At 38.0% G+C, this 24,446-nt stretch overlaps 1 protein-coding gene across 6 annotated transcripts in view; it reads left to right on the forward strand.

Moving 5' to 3' along the window:
• LOC115220245 (cyclin-dependent kinase 17) overlaps positions 1–24,446 on the forward strand; it is an 87,029-nt gene that overhangs the window by 49,214 nt on the left and 13,369 nt on the right. For 5 of the 6 annotated variants that reach the window (XM_036510004.1, XM_036510003.1, XM_029790334.2 and 2 more), the window contains 8 exons: positions 13,314–13,507; positions 16,127–16,248; positions 17,051–17,122; positions 20,979–21,095; positions 22,110–22,166; positions 22,866–22,980; positions 23,616–23,710; positions 24,317–24,379. In XM_036510004.1, the coding sequence (XP_036365897.1) occupies positions 13,384–13,507; positions 16,127–16,248; positions 17,051–17,122; positions 20,979–21,095; positions 22,110–22,166; positions 22,866–22,980; positions 23,616–23,710; positions 24,317–24,379 (765 nt within the window). In that variant the 5' untranslated portion in view covers positions 13,314–13,383. The remainder of the gene's footprint in view (positions 1–13,313; positions 13,508–16,126; positions 16,249–17,050; positions 17,123–20,978; positions 21,096–22,109; positions 22,167–22,865; positions 22,981–23,615; positions 23,711–24,316; positions 24,380–24,446) is intronic. The other variant, XM_029790337.2, reaches the window with a different exon arrangement.

Genomic DNA, 24,446 nt, shown 5'->3' on the forward strand with positions numbered 1-24,446 from the left:
ACGGACAAAATGCTGCCAAGTATTTTGTCTAGCATGCTAACAATTCTGCCTGTTTGCCACCTTAAATTATTAAGAAGAAAGAATATACTTGCAAATGGAAGCATCTTTTACACCCTAATAGACATTAGGGGTTAGTACTTAGCCATTAATTTAATGGCGGATAAGAGTCAAAGATCTCCTGGACAGGATGCCAGAGGTCTTGTAAGTAATTTCCTCAAATGATTTGGTGTCAGCTGGGGTAATGCAGAATAAAGTGTTTTGTCCACAAACAACAAAATGCTTGCAGTAGTTTACACAAACACACTATCTCTGACACACATTCTCTTTTATCTCTCCCTCTCTCTCTCTAACACACACAGTCTTTTACATGCTGTCCCACCTTCCCTTTATTTCTACTTCTACTCTCTCTCCCACGTTTCTCTCAGTGAATCACCAGTCACACCTAAACATTACATCACCCAATGACAACCTACTCAACCTAGACAATATTGTGCAGACTATAATATTACATATACCATAGTATATACACACACACACACACACACACACACACATAATTGGTGCAGGTGTGGCTCAGTGGTTAAGAAGCTTGTTTCACAATCATATAGTCTCAGGTTCAGTCCTACTGTGCAAGTGAATTTGGTAGATGGAAACTGAAATAAACCCATTGTACATATGCATATTTTTTTTGTGCAGCCTTCTCCTGACATCATGTGATGGTTTCAAATCAGTATCACCACCATACCAGCAATGTTAACTTGTTTCCAATCTTCCATGGAAACCTGTCTGGCTGTGGGGAAGTATCACTTTGGTGAAGGTTGGTGAAAGGGAGTGCATCCAGCCGTAGAGACTCTCTACCTCAACAAATACCCTTTTACCCATGCAAGCATGGAAAAATGGACTTTGAAATGATGTTATGATACAGTTATTGGGTTAATTTCAGGTATGGTTGTGTGGTAAGAAGTTTGCTTCCCAACCACATGGTTCTGGGTTCAGTCCCACTATGTGGCACCTTGGGAAAGTGTCTTCTATTATAACGCTGGGCCAACCAAAGCATTATGAGTGGCTTTGGTAGACAGGAACAGAAAGAAGCCCATTTGTGCGTGTGCGTCACAACTGCTTGACAACTGGTATAGGTTTGTTTATGTCCTCATAATTTAATGGTTCAGCAAAAGAGATTGATAGAATAAGTGCCAGGCTTTAAAAAAAAGTACTAGGGTTGATTCATCTGACTAAAAATTCTTCAAGGCCCCAGCATGGCCACAGTCTAATGACTGAAACAAGTAAAAGCTTAAAGAATCCAAGGAAATTTCTTCTCACCACAGTTGAACTTAATCATCAATAAAGGCATGCTCACACACACACACACACATACACACACATCTAACACAACCTAAATATGATATTTAAGGGTACGTTATGACGATGATATCTTCTGTGTTCAGGGCTGCTCCATTACGGATGGGAATGGTTTAGAAACTCTACTAGTTCATTACTGGTATTTGTTCTGTCAGACATAAACATACGCCAGCTTTGGTGAATAACAAAATTCCAAACACAACTCCCTGTCCTCTTTGTCGTTTCCTTCCTTGCTCTATCAAGTCAATGACCAACTTCTCATGACTTCCTTAGCAAACACTTTATCCTTGACATTGTATTTTTGTCAGAGACTACAAAGATGGTTTTCTTGTTGCCTTCCCCTTTAAGGACCTTTTTTTTTTTTTTTTACCAGACTTCACCTTATCAGCTAGATGCACTCGACATGTCCACACCTGTCTGAGTTATCAGAAAAGAAAGAGTTGGAACAAATTCCTAAAAGCATTTCGTCCATTTATCTGTCCAATTTCAACACTTTCTGCCAATCCATTTTCTTAGACTAGTGGTACTTTATCGACCCTGGAAGAATTACAAACTCTGACCAAAAAGTATTGGAACTGGTGCCATAAAAAGAAAACTACAGCACATAAAGAATTCAGCATTTAATCTTCCTTTGAAGTTGTCTATTTCTCAAGTCACACACTTTATCCAGCATTGTTTCCAGTGATGGAACCATTCTTAGAACACTTGTTTTTGGGATAGGTAGCAGCTGCCTCATTGTATTCTCTTAGATTTCCTTCATGTCTTGATATCTCCTTCCTTTCAAGTGGAATTTCATTTTTGGAAAGAAGGTAAAAAGGAAAGAAAAAAACACAGGTATCGCCAAGCTTTTGGCTAAATTTGACACAAGTTCTCTGCTTGATTTTCACTGCCATGGTCACTGAAGGAACGTCTGTTGTGTGGTGAGACAACTACACTCTGCACACTTTACTTCCAGGCTCTGCTCTAACCCTTTCGTTACCAACTCGGCTGAAACCGGCTCTAGGTTAATGGTAACTAAGTTATTTTACTATAAATTCTTTATTATATTTAAAGTAATTGAAAGAAACACGGAGCATCTCAAAATAAATACAGTAACGAAAGGGTTAAACAACAGAAATGAGCAAGAACATTACAACTGTGGATGTGCAACAGAGTTCAAAGTCAATCTGTGCCAAGCGACTTCACTCTGTTTACTCGGTTCTCATAGTAACAGTTCCAATACCTTATTGATCAGATCCCATAAAAGCAGAGTATAAAGAACCAGAACAAAATTGCAGCAAGACATTTCAATGCTCTGATTCTACCAATTGGCTGCTGGGTCCTTTTTTTTTTTTCCTGCTTTTCCTTGTTTCTCTATTTCATCCTCCAAAACAGTAAATGATGATTATGATGATGATGATGATGATGGTGGTTAGAGTGAAACAGATTTGAAAGTTTCAAAAGTTTGACTAAAGCATATTTCTGAAGCACGTATGGTATGTCTTCCTCTTCCTCCTCCCCTGCTGTCCCTCCCTCTTCCCCATCTACACCGGATCTCTGCAGGAAGTCTGCTGTTACCAGTTTTACAGTTGTAATGCTTGTTGCCAATATTTGTTCAATGACTCAGTAGTTTCACTGCTTTGAAGATATTATTTAAAAGATTCCAAACTCCCAAACTAAAATTACTAAACAGTTTATAGTAATCAGATCACGTTACGAGCGGCAGAGGGGCAAGGTAGGTGATGGGGGTGCAAGATTTTAAATTGAAGGTTTAAGGTGGCAGATAAGTCAGTTTGAGGTCAGCACTAATCGGAACAGACTTATGATCAGACTTTCCAGCCATGACCATCCTGTCTTTTTCCAAGGAGTACATTGTCCAATTTGTCCTTTTCTAAAACAGGGTGTGATTTTGAGGAAGTTTTGGCTGCTATTTCCAGCAGCTCGAGATACAGTTAAGATCAGTGGTCCTCAATGTGGGTGGTATTTATTTCTTTATTGCCCACAAGGGGACAGACAAAGGGATTAAGTCGATTGCATCAACCCCAGTGCATAACTGGTACTTATTTAATCAACCCTGAAAGGATGAAAGGCAAAGTCAAACTCCCACACAATACCAAGACATGGAAACCTGCACACACATACACGTAGGGCTTCTATCAGTTTCTGTCTACTGAATCTATTCCTAAGAATTTGGTTGGCCTTACCCAAGGTGAATCAAAGAGGGATAGAATTTGAAACCATGATGAGCTTGTGAAGCAGAATTTTTAATCACACAGCCATTCACTTTGACATCAGCAATGTTGTCACTTGTGACTGATATGGTACTTTTTGGTATATTGGTCTGCCTCTATACTCATTTCTTTTCTCTCAGGGTTAGATTCCTCCTCTCAGCAATACTCATCCATTATTATATTCACTTAGCTACACCTGCCTCAAGTTTTGGCCAATGCTTCCTTAACGATCCAGTTTCTGTCATCCTTCACTCTACACACTGTATACTTTCTTCTTCCTCCCTCTTGTCTGATTAAACCATTCTCACCCTTCAACTTCAAAACCTTGACAGGACACCCTGCAATGAGGAGATGACAACTTAGAGCAGTGGTTCTCAACTGGAGTCCATAAAAGATTTTTGAGGGTCCACACAAGTAGAATAGTAAATTGGGGACCCACAACAGGCTATATCAAGGGTCCATGTAAAAGTGTTGCTTTAGATGTAATTTATTGCAGAAAAACACTTAAGATTTCTTTTCTCTGACATTTTACATAGTACTAACCTACACAAGCTAATTTATGAAAAGCAAAACAGGAATTTTGAAAGAAGTATCTTTTAAAACATTGAATGGCTAGGGGGGGGGGGGTCGAGCAGAATAAAATAGTAATCAAAGGGGTCCATAGGTAAAATATGGTCGGAAACCACTGACTTGGAGCCACCCAACAGACCCAAAATGTTTGGTTTGATGAATCTGTAGAATATGTCCTCAGACGTGGTCATTAGTTATGGACAAATGACAAAAACCATCACAACCCTGTCAAACATTTGGCCTGACTCTTTCTGCTGAGTTGTCATAGTAACCATATATCTCATAGATGGATCTTCAGGGACAGAAAAAATACTTCAGTTCTAAACAACTATTGGTGTGATACAAGACACCTTTTCACTTTAGACTAAACACACACACACACACACACACACACCATGGCATTCCACCCCATGCATCCATATTCTGGATCACAGCCAAAAAACAAAAACCTCACCCATCTGTATTCACAACACTACAACCATAACATTGGGGATGGGGTACCCCTTACTGTGTTTTCTTACTCTAACTACAATACTCATGTGAACCTGCTCACAGTATTACGTCTCATCCTGAATCTGTTTCCCCTACCCCTCTCCTGATACCTGGCCCAGTCTCTTGGCCCTTCCTTCCCAGACACTGCCTTGTACTATTTTCCTCCCCAGAGCTGCCTACTCCTACAAATTCTTCCCTGTCTACATTTTTCTCCTCAGTCACTACTATCAACTGTTCAAACAGTGCATCAGCTGAGTGGCCCCCCTCTACACCTATCTTTCAATCTATAGGGACCCTCTAAAGAAGTAGTTCCAACCAGGGCCCATATAACCCTTAGAGATCCTTATACAATTTTGTTCTTAAAGTTTTATGCACAATAAAACTGTTTATATTTCTAAAGTACACAAAATATTTTAACAATTTTTTATACATTTCTTAATATTTATTCTAAAAATATAATTGCATTTTTTTTTTTTAACATTGAGTGGTTATGGAAGTCCAGTAAATAGGAATCAAAAGGATCTATAGGGGGAAAATGGTTGAGAACCACTGTTCTAACAGTGACAAGTGCTATTCTTTCTTACCAGAAGAACAACACTTGTAAATTATACTCTTCCACCCTACGCTCTTCAACAGAAAGAGACACTGAAGAAACAAGGAGAGAAAAAAATGTGTGTAGTGGCTAACGATCTATCATGGCCACTAACATATATATATATATATAATAAATATTAGGGAATAAATCCAAATTTACAGGGAAAAAATCAGATTTAGGATTAAATCCAATTTTATAGTAAAATATTATATAATATTATTAGAGACAAAACCACTATTTTGCAAAACAAACAAGGAAAGACTTAATCAATACATAAAATTTTAATAAAAAGTCAAAAAAACCGCCACTACAATTGTTTCTTGTCCTGATCGACAATCTTCAGGTGGACTTCCAATTTTCAAGTCAGTTTTTTTGACTTTTTATTAAAATTTTATGTATTGATTAAGTCTTTCCTTGTTTGTTTTGCAAAATAGTGGTTTTGTCTCTAATAATATTATATATATATATATATATATATATAAAGCACCCACTACACTCATGGAGTGGTTGGCGTTAGGAAGGGCATCCAGCCGTAGAAACATTGCCAGATCAGACTGGGCCTGGTGCAGTCTTCTGGCTTCCCAGACCCCAGTCGAAGCATCCAACCCATGCCAGCATGGAAAGCGGACGCTAAATGATGATGTGTACATATGCACACACATTCCTAATATGAGCATAAGGCTTGAAGTTTTGAGAGAAGGATTAGCTGATTAGATTAACCCTGGTACTTGGCTGTTACTTTATTTTATCCACCCTGAAAGGATTAAAGACAAAGTTGTAATGTCGTTATATTTGATCCTAGAGTCCAACACTGAAGATAGTCTCTGTCTGTTAGTTTTGAAGGACTGAACCCAATTAATGGTAGAACAATTCTGTAGATTTCTGTAGTAGATATCAGGGCTGGATTTGAATTTAGTGAGATCCTAACCTTTTAGCATTTAAAGTGGCTATATCTGGCCAAAATATTCTGTTTTACGTTTAAACCAGCTAGATCGGGCTTCTCACACTTAGCCTTCAATGTCATTCTAAAAAAATGAACGGTCACATCGTTGAAATGTTGATGCTACGAGATAATGTATGATTAATTCAAAGACAATGTTAATAAATGAGCATTACATTTGAGAGAGTGATGTAAATAGCTTGGAGATCCCTTGTTAAAAAATTTCCCCAGACAGCATTACAGAAATTGAAAGTGTCTGCCTTTTTATTATCTTCCTACCCTGTGAGATTGTAAATCTCAAAACTGTATCTTGTTCAGCTCCTGCTTAACCCTTTCAATACCAACCTGGCTGAAACTGCCTCTGGCTCTCTGTAGTACAAATGTTTTGTTTTTATCAAGTTTTGAATTAAAATCTTCAAATTTTGGTCATAATTTATGTTCCTAACCCTAGCTTAATGATAATTAAGTTATTTTACTAAATTCCTTGTTATATTTAAAATTAATTGAAAGAAACACAGAGCATCTCAAAATAAATATGGTAACAAAAGGGGTTAAATTTGAGACTGTCAGGCATTGCCATTTGTATGAGGTTTTCTAAGACCATTTCAAAATGGAACCGTCTCCCGTTTTATATTTGAATTACTACACCCAGCTGTAAAAACGATAATGCGTACAAATGTCTAGGTTTACAAACACATCCCACCTACACGTGTGTGGAATGTAAGAACACTGAAGATGCAGCTCCCCTTGATAAACAATTGAAACGATATGAAAGGATTGTAGAGAGATATTTGTTGCTGTTAATGACTCGATCATGTCATTGGTTGATATACATGTCAATAGAAGGGACTGGAGAGGGTTTTTTTGCAAAGGTTTATTAATAGAATCTGCCAAGATGTTAAGGTAGAGATACACACTTGCCAAGAGTATGAGGTAGAAACGGAAACCGCTGAAAAGTGTGAGGCACAGGTAGAAGTGGCTAGTGTGGGACACGGATGAAAATGGCTGCAGTGTGAGGCACAGGTAGAAATGGCTAGTGTGGGACACGGATGAAAATGGCTGCAGTGTGAGGCACAGGTAGAAATGGCTAGTGTGGGACACGGATGAAAATGGCTGCAGTGTGAGGCACAGGTAGAAATGGCTAGTGTGGGACATGGATGAAAATGGCTGCAGTGTGAGGCACAGGTAGAAATGGCTAGTGTGGGACACGGATGAAAATGGCTGCAGTGTGAGGCACAGGTAGAAATGGCTAGTGTGGGACATGGATGAAAATGGCTGCAGTGTGAGGCACAGGTAGAAATGGCTAGTGTGGGACATGGATGAAAATGGCTGCAGTGTGAGGCACAGGTAGAAATGGCTAGTGTGGGACATGGATGAAAATGGCTGCAGTGTGAGGCACAGGTAGAAATGGCTAGTGTGGGACACGGATGAAAATGGCTGCAGTGTGAGGCACAAGGGATTACTGCCAGGGTACAAGGCACTGTGTGTGTGTGTGTATATGATTTCCTTTTTTTTTTTTTATCTTGTTTCAGTCATTGGACTACAGCCATCCTGGGGCACTGCTTTGAATTTTAGTCAAACAAATCAATTATTCTTATTTTTTGGTGTTTCTGGGGGGTTTTTTTCAGTCTGGTATTTATTTTATCAGTTTCTTTCCCTGAGCTGCTAATTTACAGGGACACAAACACACCAACTCTGGTTGTGAAACAGTCTTGGAACCCTGTTTTGTAGCTTTGTGATTTTGATGATGCAGTTGTTTACTTTTACAATGACATTGTAGAATAGGTGTGATGGGTCTGATCTGGCCAGATTGAACATAAGAGGTAGAACACTTTGGCTGGATGAAACCAGTTCAAATGCTGAAGGGTTGCTGACCAATATTATTTCTTTAATTTCCAATCGCTCCATGGATTTAATGCTTCAGATTTTATAAGAGAATTACAGAGTTGTGATATTTATGCATTTCCTGAGGTGGAGAGCATTCACTTCCCATCTGTTACATTGGTGTTAGGTTGACGTGGCGGCTGGCCAACCATCATAGACATTGTGGATACCACTCGACATTGATGTGTCATGTGGACAGAAACACATCAATCATAGTGTGAGAGACTGTCTAAATATGTAGACATATACAGACTCAGTGTGTGTGTGAGAGTGAAAGTGACACAATATGTCAGTCTTACATTTGTCTGCATATAATGCAGGACATGATTCCTCGGTTAATAATGACGATAAACTCTCACAAATGGGGGTAGACATTTATTTAATAAGGAATTAATCTCAGTGCTGGGTCAAGGAACCTTTTTATCTTTTATGCACTTCAGTCACTAGACTGTGGCCATGCTGGGGCACCAACATTAATTCTTAAACGAATGAATCATCCTCAGCACTTATTTTTTTGTTTTCTAAGCCTGGTGCTTATTCTATTGGTCTCTTTTGCCAAACCGATAAGTTTTTGGGATGTAAACACACCAACACCAGTTGTCAAGTGATTGTGGTGGTGTTGTGGTAGGACTTCTTTCAGTTTCTATCTACCAAATCCACTCAAGGTTTTGGTCAGCCCTAGGCTATTGTAGAAGATACTTGCCCAAGGTACCACACAGTAGGAATGAACCTGGAACCATGTGGTTGAGAAGCAAACTTCTTGCCATGCTGCCGTACCTATATATGTATATATACATATGTACATACACACACACATACATCTATATATATATATATATATATATATACATATCTTTCATTTCATTTCATCTAGTTTCAGCTCACAAGCTGTGGCCTTATATATATATATATATATTAGAAAAAAAACACCTTTTATCAATTCAAAATGAATAATTCAATTACACCATTTAGAAAATTACAGATAATAGAAATATTAAAATTAAAATAACAATAAAATACCAATGATTAAGTAAATTGCAAAAAAAAATTATAATAAAAACATATATAATTGGTATATAATATTCCCTCATATATATATATAAATATATATATATAAACAGCAAATTGGTCATCTTCACTTATAGCCATTTCAATTAATACTCAATAAACATTAAATTTACATTTATGCAACATGAATTCAATATATATATATATTTTCAAAGGCCACATAAAATTAAATCTGATTTAATAAGGCCACATTAAAGAAAGCTTTAAATCTCCCCTAGATTTGTATTTATTATGAAAATTTAATTGTAAATATTGATTTTTGATGTAATCGCACGGTTAAATTACAAACAGTAAAGAAATATAAATGAAAAAAGATTGTAACTAAATGCCATAAGTCAGTTTATCTGATGCTCTGCCGATTTTGTGACTCTGATTCTTTGTAGTAATCATTATTGTTTAACGGCCATCGTCCATGCTGGCATGGGTGGAACACCTTTCTAATATGAGCATAAGGTTTGAAGTTTTGAGAGAAGGATTAGCTGATTAGATTAACCCTGGTACTTGGCTGTTACTTTATTTTATCAATCCTGAGAGGATTAAAGACAAAGTTGACCTGTGGCAGGAATTGAACTCGGAGCATAATTATTCTTGCTAATTGGATAAATCAACTTAAACTGTGAGCAACAGCATTTCCACCACAAGTGACTGCAAGTCATATTGCAATCAATAAAAAATGTTGATGTAAACATTTCACTTAAAACATCAATGTTGTTTGTAATTTTTTTGTCAATCAATACAGGTTTTATGTTGAGAATTGTGATCGTTTCTCTCTCTCCATTAACCCACATATCAACTGTTCCGATGACATAAGTTCAGTGTTGTCTATAAATATTGAATCCTGCCACACATAACACAAGGCCACATTTGGTGCAAGGCTGTCTGTTCGCAATAAACTTATCGTATTTCTGCTGGAATCCACAAGTCTTGTTCCATTGAAATTTGAAGACATTGAGAACACAGTGAAATAACTTTTGATTTTCTGCTGGTTTTTGAAAGAGAAATTTGATGGAAGGCTTTTAGATCATTTGAAAACAGTAGGTTTGTATCATAGAGCCAGGAGTGGTGGTCTTAGGTGGGTTGGTAGCCAAAGATTCTAATCACCTTCATTGCTTGGCTACTATTGTATCAATCCATCATCAAAGCATGTGGCTTAGTGGTTGGGGTTTTTGGCTCATGATCATAAGATTATGGGTTCAATTCTCAGTAGGGCATTGTCTCCTTGAGCAAGTCACTTTATTTCCTGTTGCTCCAGTCCATTCAGCTGTAATTCAAAAGGGCCAGCCTTGTCACATTCTGTGTCGCACTGAACCACCCTGAGAACTACATTAAGGGTACACGTGTGTCTGTGGAGTGCTCAGCCACTTGCACCTTAATTTCACAAGAAGGCTGTTCCATTGATTGGATCAACTGGAATCCCTGTTATATCCCTGAGTTAACCAATGCAACATGAGAAAATTTGGTGGATGGAAACTGCAGAAAGCCCCATGGTATGCTATATAAGCTTGCCTGATTACTGCACTATCTCTGCATGAAACTTAAAGTAGCTCAAGTATAAATTCCGTTTTTATTAAATATTTATTTCTCGCTGGATTACAAACAAGCAAGCAATGCACTCTCTCTCCCCCTCATGTGTGTGTGTATGTATATGTATTTTTCTTTTACTCGTCATTTGACTGTGGCCATGCTGGAGCACCATCTTCAGTCAAACAAATCAATCCCAGGACTTATTCTTTGCAAGCCTAGTACTTATTCTATCAGTCTCTTTTGCTGAGCCGTTAAGTTATGGGAACGTAAATGCACCAACATTGGTTGTCAAGCGATGGTGGAGGGACAAACACAGACACACATACATACATATATACACACACACATGACAGGCCTCTTTCAGTTTCTATCTACCAAATCCACTCACAAGGCTATGGTTGGCTCGAGGCTATAGTAGAAGACACTTGCCCAAGGTGTCGTGCAGTGAGACTGAACCTGGAATCATGTGGTTGGGAAGCAAGCTTCTTACCACACAGCCACACCTGTGTATATATATATATATTGTGCATGAATGTAGATGTTCTACACTGTCACTACTCGACCACAGTTGGGTTTATGCTGACAAGATTTGTTTATTCTGTGAATAAAGAAAGCCATGGGTTGGTGACAGGAAGAGCATCCAGCTGTAAAATCCTGCCTCAAATAGATCTTCATCCAAACTCATGCTTTCACAAACAAAATTAACCAACAAAAATGCAAAATAAAAATAGAAAATAAGAAAAGAAACCTCTCACAGCATTGATCTGACTTCAATTATGGTTTCATTTCTGATTGCTTCAGGAACTTCCAGGAGACTTCTTGTCTCTAGAACCTCTGATTCTCTCACTCTCTCTCTCTTTCTCTCTCTCCCACTCTTTCTCTCTCTCTCTCACTCTCTCTCTCTCTCTCTCTTTTTTTCTCTCTCTCTCTCATATAAGAACCAGTCTCATAAAGAAGAAAAGAAAAGAATGGATGCAGTCGGTTGAGTTTGAAGAATCTTTTAAATGTCTTTCCTGTCTCTTGTGGTTTAATGGCTTTATTTTCGGTCAATACTATTGACCGAAACATTTATAGACTGTCCGACATAATGTCAACATAATTGACATTCTGTCAGACAATGCTACAACCTCCTAGAATCGATAGAATTGGTACTTTTAACAGAACACACTCTTCAAAGTTTGCACTGTAAAGTGTTATCAACAGATATCTATTCTTTGAAATTAAAGAAATCGTTTTAATGTTAACTTAAAGAATTTGAATCATGAAGATTTCTTTTTTGCTGTCTTCTTTTTTAACATTTTGTTCTTTGATAAAATTAGTATTTTTCCTTTTTTTTTTGTCTTTTTTTTTTTTTTAATTGAAATTGTTTTTTGTGAATCGGTCTTGTGAATTACAGGGCAACATCATTAGTGCTGATCTGACAAAAAGGGGAAAAAAAGCACCCAGTACACTTTAAATTGGTTAGCATTTGGGGAGGCATCCAACTATAGAAACCATGCCAAAGGTGTCGCGGAGTCGGTGGAGTTTCACATAGTCTTGTGACTAGTTGGAGCCTGTCAAACCATCCAACCCCTGCTGGCATGGAAGATAGTGATGATGGTGATGACAGTCTGTAAATATTTATTTTGTCTAGTTGAAAGTTGAGTTCGTGTCAGCAGGATTTGATGTAAGGATTGCAAAGTCTGGAAAAGTGACATTGCAGCTTGGCAAATAGGGTGAGGTGACAGACAGACATCTCGTGTTGTCATTGCTGTCCTTAAGAACCTGTGCTACCAGTTCTGTGAGTGTGTGTTCTATTCAGATGGGTGCAGTGTTTACTAAAATGGTGTAGACAGGCTGCATTGAGGTGCAGTGAAAGAGAGAGAGAGAGAAAGTAGGTGTGGAAGAGTTTGTAATAATATTACCTGTTGATGAAATGGGTCAGACTAGACATGCCGTGGTTGGTGGGTGTGAAGAGTGACTACATTAAATTAGTATAGCATTGGTGACACCTATTAAGTCAATATTGCCACAAAAGGTGGTGATTCTGTATCGAATGATGCCAGAAGCATTCTAAACAATGAGGTGTAGGATTGCAGGAGGTTGTAAATGTAATGTTGAGCAAAATTTGATCTGGTAAAATTATCCAAGCAATTGGTCAGCAAAAACTCTATCAAAGGGTCTTAAAATCTAAAAACAAACTGGGCATATGATTCCAAGAAGCTCAATTGATGAGAATTTTTAGACATTATTACAGACCATGCAAACTGGAAATGATCTGGTTTAGTGAAGTCAGCTGGTGAAAGCAACACATGTTTCAGGTTTATTGGACCTCTTCAGTGAAGTATTTTCTATTCAACTGGCAAAACCAAGTTATCAATATATATCATCATCATCATCATTTAATTGCCACTTTCCCTTGTTTGCATGTGTTCAGACAGGATTCCTTAAAGCAGATTTTCTATAGCCAAATGTCCTTCCTATTGCCAACCCTTACTGTTACCAAGCAAGGTAAAATATTTCCCTATGGCCAGAAATGTTTTTGCAGAAAATTGGAAACATCATTTGCAAGCATCACATGATGTCTAGACAAGGCTACATACAAACGCATATACACAAGCACGCATATACACACACGTATGTTTGTGTTTATCTATTTGATTGTTATATTATATTTGTTTTCTCTTTTCAGCTGCTTGAAAGTGTAAATCTATGATGTCTGCTAGTTTCTTCCACTCCTTATCAATGCACTTGTTGCCAAGATGATGAAAAAAATCAAAAGAAGGCTTTCTTTAACCATCAGGGGGAGGCATCCCATTGATGAAAGTTTATCAGAACTTGCAGAAACTCTTTCTTACGAAGATAATGGAAGCATCAAGGAAAATGGTGATTATACCCTTTAATAGTTCACTTTCTGTCTCATTCTTTCTTTCTACCCAGGGTCAAGTCGGATTAGTCTAACTTGAGCTTGCTGTTGTTTAATCCTAAATCTGCCTTCATTGAGCAGATTGAGGACCAAAGACCTTCCAACCTTGATCATCTCCTCTTTTCTTTATATCTGATTTCAAAACTTGTCCAGGTTAACTTAGACTTCATTATATTATTGATCCCAAGAAAGGATGAAAGGCAAAGGTTGTGGACTGGTAGAATTGTTAGTCAGATGGGGTACTTTGCAGTATTTCTTGTGGGTCTTCTGTTCTGGGTTCAAATCCCACCTCGTCCTATTTGGATTGTGGACTTTCTTTGTCACCCAGTTTAATGCCATGCTCTGACTCAGATGCCTTCAGCAGAAGAGTCCATTCTGTTGCAAGCATTCTGGCCAGGTTACCAATCTGAGAACACCTTCCTCCCATCTCTTTCACTTCTCCGTCTGTGGCCCCTTCAATGTTTGAGGCTTGGCGAAGGGACAGAGACTCTGCTTTTCTTTCTGACTAAATCATTACAAAATAAAAGATCCTGCCACCAAACATCTTTTATCCTTCACCTGTTTCAGTCATTAGACTGCGACCATACTGGGGCACCATTTTGAAGAATTTCAGTCAAACGAATCGGCCCCTTCCCTATCTTCACTCTACTTATTTTTTTTTTGTGAACCCTGGTATTTACTCTATCAGTCTCTTTTGCCAGACTACTTAGTTCCAAATGGTAAACACACCAACGCCAGCTGTCGTGCAGTGGTGGGGGTCAAACTCATGCATAAAGATACTGATCATTTGCTTTTCTGGGGCTTTTCCTTCTCTCTCGACATTTTCCTCTTTCTGCCAAAGAACCATTCTCAAAACATTCCATCTTAAACTTTTCTCTGAGTGTCAACCTAACACACTCACTGTCTCCTCTTGCTTTTTGTTTTTTTTTGCCTTTGTTGTTTTTATTTTTGATTTCATTTATATATATATATATATATATATATATATATATATATAGATATATATATATATATATATATATGATATATATATATATATAGAGATATAGATATATATATATATATATATATAGATATATATATATACATATATAGATATATATATATATATATACATATATAGAGATATATATATATATATACATATATAGAGATATATATATATATACATATATAGAGTATATATATAGATATACATATATAGAGATATATATATAGATATACATATATAGAGATATATATATATATACATATATAGAGATATATATATATATATACATATATAGAGATATATATATAGATATACACACATACATACATAGACATTCGATAGGCTTCTTTCAGTTTCCATCTACCAGACTTTGGTCAGCCTGAGGTCATAGTAGAAGACATTTGCCCCAAGTTTTCCACGCAGTGGGACTGAACCCAGAACTATGTGGTTGGGAGGCAAGCTACTTACTGCACAGCTACCCCAGCACCTGAATGTAAAAAAAAATATCCTCAGGAATTATATTTGGTTGGAAATCTTGAGGTGGAACAGTACCATCTGTTTCTGTTGTTTTGTTGTAAGTCTAGGGTGGGGTTGTAGGGGTGGGGCTCATAGTATGAAAGTACCCAGTCTCTGGGTTTTTATCTTCACTTGAAATAGAGGTGGCTGGATAAAGATAGCTTCCATTTATAACATTGAATTGTTAGAGACCAGAGTGAATGAAGATGGAGTTATTTGAGTAGGGGTGGGTATGTCCAGAGCAAGGATTGGTTTACTATTATTGGGTGTGGGAGATGTTGAGATGTGACAGCAGTGATGGGTTGGTATGGTAGGAGGTAGTAAGGGGTCATATGGGTTTTGATGTGTTAATGTACATTAGCAAGTCTTGACGAGCAGAGGCATTTGTAGTAGTGGCAGAAGAAGCAAAGAGCAGACAGCTGCTTGGTTGTTAGACTGGTCTCAGAAAGTCTTGAAGAGTAAAGGTTTGTATTTTCAATTCTTGCTGTTGTTTTGGCAGTGAATCTAGGTCAGTTGTTCTCAACCTTTTTAATATCGGAGCCAGATTCAAAATTGGTGGGTTGAGGGCACACTAAAAAAAGTTTTAAAAAAAAGTCATTTAAAGAAAAAAATTATTTTAATAGAGGGAAGACTGTCAAGGGCTGAATATATAACCTGGGTAGCTGCAGTTGAGAATTGCTGGTCTAGGGTGTGTGCGTACTGTGAAAGTATGAGTATGTTGGGTGCATATGTACATGGAGTACGATGTATGTGGGTGTTGATGAGGTGCATTGTGTGTATGTGTGAATATCAGGTATGAAGTTGGTGAACCAAATGGGTATGTGTGTGTGTACATATGTATGTGTATTGTTAGCATACCTATAAATGCATAGTATGTAGCTGATGTGTGTGTACAAAATGAGTGGGTGGTGCACCATTGAGTTGAATGCGATATGTGTGTGTATGTAGGTGCATTGTGTGAGTGCATCAGGCAGGTGAATGCACAGCGTTCGGTTTAAAAGGAGGAAAAAAACAAAATATACCTAGCACCTTGTATTCCTGTTTGAATTTCTGTGTTTCTCAATGTGTTTAGGTGTTGTCCATGAAAACCGTCGGATAGGTTCAGATGGCGAGAGTGAAGACATATCAGGGACTTCAGATGAAAAAGATGAAATATCTCCTGTAAAATTACGAGGACAACCTCGATATAATGAGGTAGGTTATCTTGCTCTTCACCTCGTCACCTACTGAGTCTCTGTCCATTTTGTTCCTTTCATTTCAATGCTTGGCTCAAAAACATCACAACACTTGATTAAAAATATCATGGACTTTGATTCACAAACACTGCTACACTTGGCTCAAAAAAAAAAAAACACTGCGGCACTTGGCTCAAAAAACACCTTCATATTCAGATCAAAAGTATTGCAATGCTTGGCTCAAAACATGGTGAGGCTTGGCTTGAAGCACCTCAATGTTTTCCACAAAAACACCACAACACTTGCCTTAAAACACCACTGAGCCTGGCTCAAAAACACTGCAATACTTGACTCAAAAACACTGCAATGCATGGCTCAGAAACACCTCAGCACTTTACTGTAAAACACTGCACCACTTGGTTAATATTATCACCTGAGTCAGTTGGGTATTTAGGTCACATCATATATTTTCAGTGATTCCTTAATTTTGCTAAACTTTCCCTCTTTTCATTGTTAAACAATTATATCTTTTAAGAGAAAATATATCAATTGACCCTTTTTAACTCCAAAGAATAAATATATTCACTTTCTATATATGTTTTATATAACCGTGATACTTCGTTAAAATGTAAGGCTACTTGTAAATAATATTTAAACTCTAAAAACAACTTCATATATCTAAAGTTTCTATATATTGTCAGTTTTGTAGAATTCTCTCTTATAATGGATGAGAGATTGTATTACAGATGATGATGAGAAAGACTAGATATTATCTGTCAATGTTGGATTCTTATTTTGGTTACTAATTCCTCTCGTTACAGGCATTTAACAAGGGCTTCCCTTACTTACCAAGCCGGCAGCTAGACTTAGGTCTTGAATCAATCCGAAGAAAGGTATGTTGAGTTTTATTAATGCTTCTAGATTTAATCAGAAATGGGAGCCCAATTATCTTTGGCCATCTTCAGAGCCTCTCAGACTTGCAGGAAGGAGAAATTGTTAAATTCGAGTATAAGGGACTGCTGATGATGGGCAGTGGATTAAGTCTCCCACACTTGTCTTAAATCTAAAATTATCAGATTAATATATTTTTGATAGCAAAATTTATAATCAAATAGAAAATATGTTTTGGATCTTCATTTATAATGGGTCTTTCTATATTTCTATTTTGGTAAATCCTATTTTAGCTCCTTTTCTTCTCCACTCATCATCATCATCATTTAATGTCCGCTTTCCATGCTGGCATGGGTTGGACAGTTTGACTGAGGTCTGGTGAGCCAGAGGCTGCACCAGGCTCCAATCTGATCTGGCAAAGTTTCTACAGCTGGATGCCCTTCCCAACGCCAACCACTCTGAGAGTGTAGTAGGTGCTTTTACATGACACCGGCATGAGGGCCAGTCAGGTGGTTCTGGCAACAACCACGCTCAAAAGGTGTTTTTTACATGCTACCTGCACGGGAGCCAGTCCAGCGGCACTGGCAACGACCATGATTGAATGTTGTTTTCCACATGCCACATCAGTTGTCAAGTGATGATGGAGGAACAGACACACACACACATGACAGGCTTCTTTCAGTTTCCATCCCACAAATCCACTCACCATAGCCTCAGGCTGACCAAAGTCTTGTGAATGGATTTGCTAGACGGAAACTGAAAGAAGCCTGTCGTGTGTGTCTGTGTTTGTTCCCCCACCATCACTCGACAACTGATATTGGTGTGTTTACATCCCCATAAGCTAGTGGTTTGGCAAAAGAGACCGATAAAATGAGTACTAGGCTTACAAAGAATGTCCTGGGGTCGATAAGCTAAAGGCGGTGCTCCAGCATGGCTGCAGTCAAGTGACTGAAACAAATAAAAGAATGTCTCTATAGCTGTGTGTGTGTGTTGTTGCATGTGAGTGTTAGTGTATTGTTTCCTGAGTGTATAAGCAAACAATGACTGTCAGAACCATCTACGTATAATCGTATTTTTTTAAAGAAAATTAAATAAATCTAATTGTGATTTATAAACTACTGAAACCTGTTGACACCAAAAGCTCTGTCATTGTGTGTGTGTGTATGTGTCTTTTGTCAACTGTGTTTACTTGAAAGCTTTGGCATTGATAATATTGACTCAGTCTTGAGTCCTATATCGAGTGCATGTTTAGCGTAATCAGATACACAAAACTATTTGTCATCGTTGTTGTTGTTTTTTTTTAAATGTCTACTTTGCCCTGTTTTCATGGGTCAGATACAATTCATTGAGGCAGATTTACCTATGGTCTGATGCCCTTCTTATTTGCTAACCCTTACCTGTTTTCAAGGTAATATTTCCCCGTGGCCACAAACAGTTTTTCATAGAAGGCTAAAAATGAACAACATTGCTTGCTCACAACACTCAGGCACTGTCTAAACAAGGGTGTGTACATACAAGTGCACACACACACACACACACACACACACACAACACACACACACACACACACACACACACACACACACACACACACACGTGTGCAGCAGGTTTCAGTTTTTTGTTTACCAAATCTGCTCCCAAGGCTTTGGTTGGCCTGGGACTACAGTAAAAGGATACTTGTCCGAGGTGACATGCAGTGGGGCTGAACCTGAAACCACAGGGTTAAGAACCAGTCTTCTTAACGGCTTCTTAACAGCCACACTTGCCTGCAGCCATCAACTAAATATGTGTGTGTTCCTTTTTTTGGTTCATTTAACATCCTTTTGTACCATAAGTTGGATATAGAAGTATATGTACATCTGTGTGTGTGTACATATATATATTTTGGTGTGTGTCTATATATATATATATATATATTAATGTTGATTGGATGTTCCAGGTGTTAAACCTGTTTTGTTACTTAACACCCCCTTTTATCACTCCAACAGGTGTTAACTCACTCCCCCCCTCTCTCTTTTATCTTCTTTTCTCACCTTCTCATATCTCAACTTGGCTCTAACCTTACACTTTATCACTATTACTTTTCTAAACTAATAAAGGAATCTCTAATCTTCCCTAACACAGCTTCCAGTTAAAAGCAGCAAGAGGAGAGACAGAGCCGTTGTTGAGCTGTCTCTGCCTCTAGAGCTAGAGGTGGGGGTAAGGGATTTAAGAAGGGCATATTATGTACAGGGAGGTAGAATGTAGAAGAATGGGGAGGACAGCAGTGGTGGACATGAGTGGGTTTTGTGGAGGGGGGGGGGTTCATGGACATTGATTTTATTTTAATGAAGATGCCTTCTGAAGCGGGGTCAGTGGAGCTGGCATCGACCACGATTGGATGGTGCTTTGTATGTGCCACCGGCACAAAAGCCAGTCAAAGCGGCACTGGCATCGGCCACGTTTGGACGGTACTTTTTACGTGCTACTGGTACAGGGGTCACAACTACAATTTCCATTTGACTCAATAGGTCTCCTCAAGCACAGCATGTCACCCTACGATCCAAGGTGCTTTTGAGTGGGCTGGTTATGCGACACTGGGGTAGGTTACAGCTGTGGACTCACTTTATTTGCCAGGTCTTCTCAGTCACAGCAAAATAGGTGGAATCAACAAAGAAAGTACTCCATCCAGTGAGAGACAAACAGCAGTTTAATACACTTTACTGAAAGAGCTGCTGACATGGCAATTTAAAGTATCATAAAAGCATGGAACTATTGTAGCTCTTTCAGTATTTGTATTAAATTGATGCACACACACACACACTAGTTTTGCCCATCGTCTGACAGGTACCATTGGAAGTTTGCTTTTGCCACCCTGAATAAGCAGTCCTTATTATATTTTGGCCGGACACGTCTTCCATGGAAAGCTAGAAATGACCAGCATCACTCGCATGACAGCTGTGCATGTTTACCACCCTCGTCTGATGTCTACACAAGGTGCACACACAAACACATACATTGATATACAATGGGTTTCTTTCAGTTTCCATCTACCAAATCCACTTACAAGGCTTTGGTTGACCTGTGACTATAGTAGAAGACACTTGACCAAGGTGCCATGCAGTGGAACTGAACCTAAAGACCAGACGCTTAAGAAGCAGTGATGTTATTGGTTCATTGTTATTTTACATCTGTCTTCAATGCTGCTATTGAACACACTTGAACACACACATGAACTTACTCTCCACACCCTTGGCCCTTGTAGCTTTACTTAAAATTGAATTCCCCAGCCATTCCACTTGTGATTCCAACTCTTGAGCGATGTCCAAGAAGCTGTTACATCAAATGCACAGCCTCCCTGTCTTCTTGTTCTGCAGCATCGTTGTTCAAATAAACAACAAAACTAACAATGTGTATTCACCAGACAATCATGTATGTATAGTGTGTGCACATATGTGTGTGTGTGTGTGTGTGTGTGTGTGTGTGTTCTTTTAAGTCTTTATCTCAAACCTATTGATCTCCTTGTTAATTAGCAGAGTTTTTGTTGTTGTTTTTTCTTTGTTCCACCATGGTTCTCCTATTAATGTCGTTATTGCTGGTAAGGCAGCAAGCTGGCTGAATCGTTAGTGCAAGATGCTTAAAGGCATTTCTTCTGACTTTACATTCCGAGTTCAAATTCCGCCAAGGTTGACTTTGCCTTTCATCCTTTCAGGGTTGATAAAATAAGTACCAGATGTAAACAACTTACCCCCTCCTCCCCCCCAAAAAAATTGCTGGCCTTGTGCCAAATTTTGAATAACTTCAAATTTTGTTGTTGTTGTAGCATTCGTTGTTTTATGATGATGATGATGATGATGATATTGTTTCTGTTTCTCTCAGGAGGCTTTGAAGCGTCTCTCTTTACCTGCTGATATGCGTCTTCCAGAAAACTATCTCGCTCAACAAGGCATCAGTCCTGAAGGCCAGTTGAGTCGGAGATCACGGAGAAAATCTCTGGTAAGTTCCATAATTAATGCTCTTGTTGTTGTTTAGCTCCAGCTTGGTCCTGATCCAGCAGACCTAGAGTCAAAGGTGCTCCAGCCATGACCATCTCATCTTTTATTCAAGCTGTGAATCGACTGAGTTGTGGTATTTGTTTTGGGCCCCTGTGGTCTGTGTTCAAATTCTTCTTGGGTCATCTTCTCCGTTTGTCCATTTTAAGAGTTCATAATGTACCTGTCCAGGATGATGGACTGGTAGAATTGTAAGTGTTGAACAGGATGCCTTGTGGTGCATGGGTCCACAAGGGACCCAACTTTGACTGCAACAACACTATTGCCAAGTTGTATCAGCTGTTGTCCCTCTCTTGGACAACATCAATGAATGGGGCAGTATGTTTATGTTTGCAGGGGTCAGATGCTTTGAATCCCCTTACAAAGAATTGCACCTTGGAGAGATTTCCCTGGTACCAGTCCATTGTCTCACAAGACATGCAAAACTTGAATTTATATATATATATATATATATAACTATATTATCCAAAGTTCTTTTAACATTAGTAATGTTATATGAGGGTGGTTTGTGGGCTATTCCTGCCAAGTTGAGTGGCCATATATAGATGCCATGCAGTGGAACTGAACCTGAGACCATGTGGTTAAGAACCAAGTTTCTTAACTATTGCCTACACATAGCAACCAATTGTGTGTGTGTGATCCTTCTTTTGTTCATTTGCATCCATTTTCCATAAGTTGGATAAAGATGAATATGTATGTATGTATGTGTGTATAGATTTATACATTCTAAAATTGCAGAAGAATTTGTCGCTGGGCAGTTTAGCTTAATGGTAAAGCACTTGATGTGTAATCACAGGGATGTGAGTTCGCGTCTCATGACTAACCGCCGACAGATTTTTCTGCAAAATATGGATAGTTTATCCTGTTCAAGCTATATTATTAGCATTATCCTGAGAAAGAGAAGGGAGACAAGAATATAACATTTTAAAAATGTTTTTTTCTTCTTTTTTTCCTCTAGTCTGAAATTGGATTTGGCAAAATGGAATCATATTTAAAGTTGGACAAATTAGGAGAGGTTTGTAACTCAATTTTTTTTTCTTTTCTCATTTGTTTTTTTTTTTTCCTGTATTTTTTTTTTAAGACAAATTTTTTATAGTTATAGCAGAGGAAGAAAGGTAGGGTCTTTGTCATTTTTCTGGGTTTCTATGGGAAGGAAGTGGTTCTTCTTGTCCTGGAAATCTATCCTGAATTTTATCAAACAGAATGGACTCTACTGAAAGCATTCCATGTCTCATATTGGTGGCATCCAATTGGTGATAGAGTAAACTTCTTACTTCAAGAAGTGGAGCAATCCCTCCAGACTTTTGCGTAATTTTCATTGATTAATTCCATTCTCAAGACTTTGGTTGATCCAATTCTGTAATAAAAGATATTTGTCCAAAGTATTATTCCATGAGATCAACCAACACAACCATTCTTATGTTTCCAGGAATACAACACTTCATCACCTCATTCCTCTCCAGGGATGTGGCACCTCCAGCAATTATTAATGGGACGTTTCTCTGTTGAAATGATTAAAAGTTCTAATAATTTTTCTTTCTTCTGGGAGTAAATAAAATATATTCCAATAATACACTAGCATCCACATCAATTAGCTACTCCCCCACACATTTAAAATGAAGAGTGAGAATGTAGACCATAAGTTAAAAATCGTTCCCTAATTTCAGTAGAAACCAGCACCATTTTCTCAACCATTTCCATATCTCGTCTTCAGGGAACTTATGCGACGGTCTTCAAAGGTAAAAGTAGACTCACCGATAATTTGGTTGCACTGAAAGAAATTCGTCTTGAACACGAAGAAGGGGCTCCGTGTACGGCCATCAGAGAAGGTATGTTATATGTCCCTTTATTATGGGGTCAGTTGAGACTGTGTGTGTGTGTAGTGGTGGTCAGTTAACCCCTTATCATTCAGATTACTGTCAAATGTAATCCTTATTTATTCACATTGTTTTAAATTAACCATGTATCATCTCATAGCTTTGAGATTTCATTGATGTAGTTGTTTATTTTTAGAATGGCATTGTAGGGTAGGTGCGAGAGGCCAGATCTGGCCAATTTGAACATAAAACAGGGGAGAATATGAAGACTTGATATGACCAGTTTGAATGCTAAAGGGTTAAAGTTATGTAGATGTTTGCTTGTTTGTAATGGTTGTTTATTTAAAGCATTGTATGTGTTTGTTTTCCTGTCTACAATTCACCATCATCGTTTAACGTCCGTTTTCCTCAGTGTTTCTACAGCTAGATGTCCTTCCTAACGCCAACCACTCTGAGTGTAGTGGGTGCTTTTTACGTGCCACCAGCACAGGGGCCAGAGGAGGCTGGCATCAGTTAAATCTCTTGTATCCATCAGTGGGTTTCTGTTGACTAACAGACAAATCTGTTGCTTGTTTTGGTGGGTTTCTCAATCTGTAGACATTACTTGATGGCTCTCTGATATGTTTTATTTTCTCTCTCTCTTTCAGTATCGTTATTGAGAGAATTGAAGCATTCAAACATTGTAACATTACATGATATAATTCACACCGACAAATCTCTAACTCTAGTCTTTGAATATTTGGTAAGTAAATCACTCCATGGTAATTTATCTTAACTTTGCTTTACCTCCAGTTTTGTGTTAATTCATTTTTAAATCTCTCTCTCTCTCTTTCATAAGATTTCGATAAGGTCCCACTTCATATATGGTTTGGTCCCTATTACAGTTACAGGGACCTATAGAGATCTTACGCTGAAATTCTCATAAGGTTCCTGTAATTCTTAGACTTTTATAAAGATCCCTGTAGATCTAACTTCCTCACAGTATCTGTAGCTCTAAAACCCCTGTAAAACACCTTGTTTATTCTAAGGGCTATAAGGTTATTTCACAGATAGTTAACATCCTTCTGGAGACCTTAGACAAAGATGCAGAATTTAAAAGAAAAAGGGTAACATAACAATATTAACATAGTGAAAAAAATTAAGGATATTTAATTTTTTTTTTTTTTAATATGTATGGTAGAAATCAACCCAGAGAAAGCTCTACCGAATATCTTTTACTTTCCTTCTCAGAAATAATTCTTTTGTTACCTCCCTTGAAATACCTTACTTACTGGTTCCACCACTTCAATATATCCTTACATGGGTACAATTCTGACTTTGCTAATGTTTATGTTTGTTTCTATTGCAGGAAAAAGATCTCAAACAATATATGGATGACTGTGGTAACATAATGAGTATGACTAATGTAACGGTAAGTAGTACTTCAGTTTATGACTGGTCTCACATTGACATGCTTTTAAGACTGGTCTTATGTCAAC

The sequence above is a fragment of the Octopus sinensis genome, linkage group LG16, assembly GCF_006345805.1.
Source record: "Octopus sinensis linkage group LG16, ASM634580v1, whole genome shotgun sequence".
NCBI lineage: Eukaryota > Metazoa > Mollusca > Cephalopoda > Octopoda > Octopodidae > Octopus > Octopus sinensis.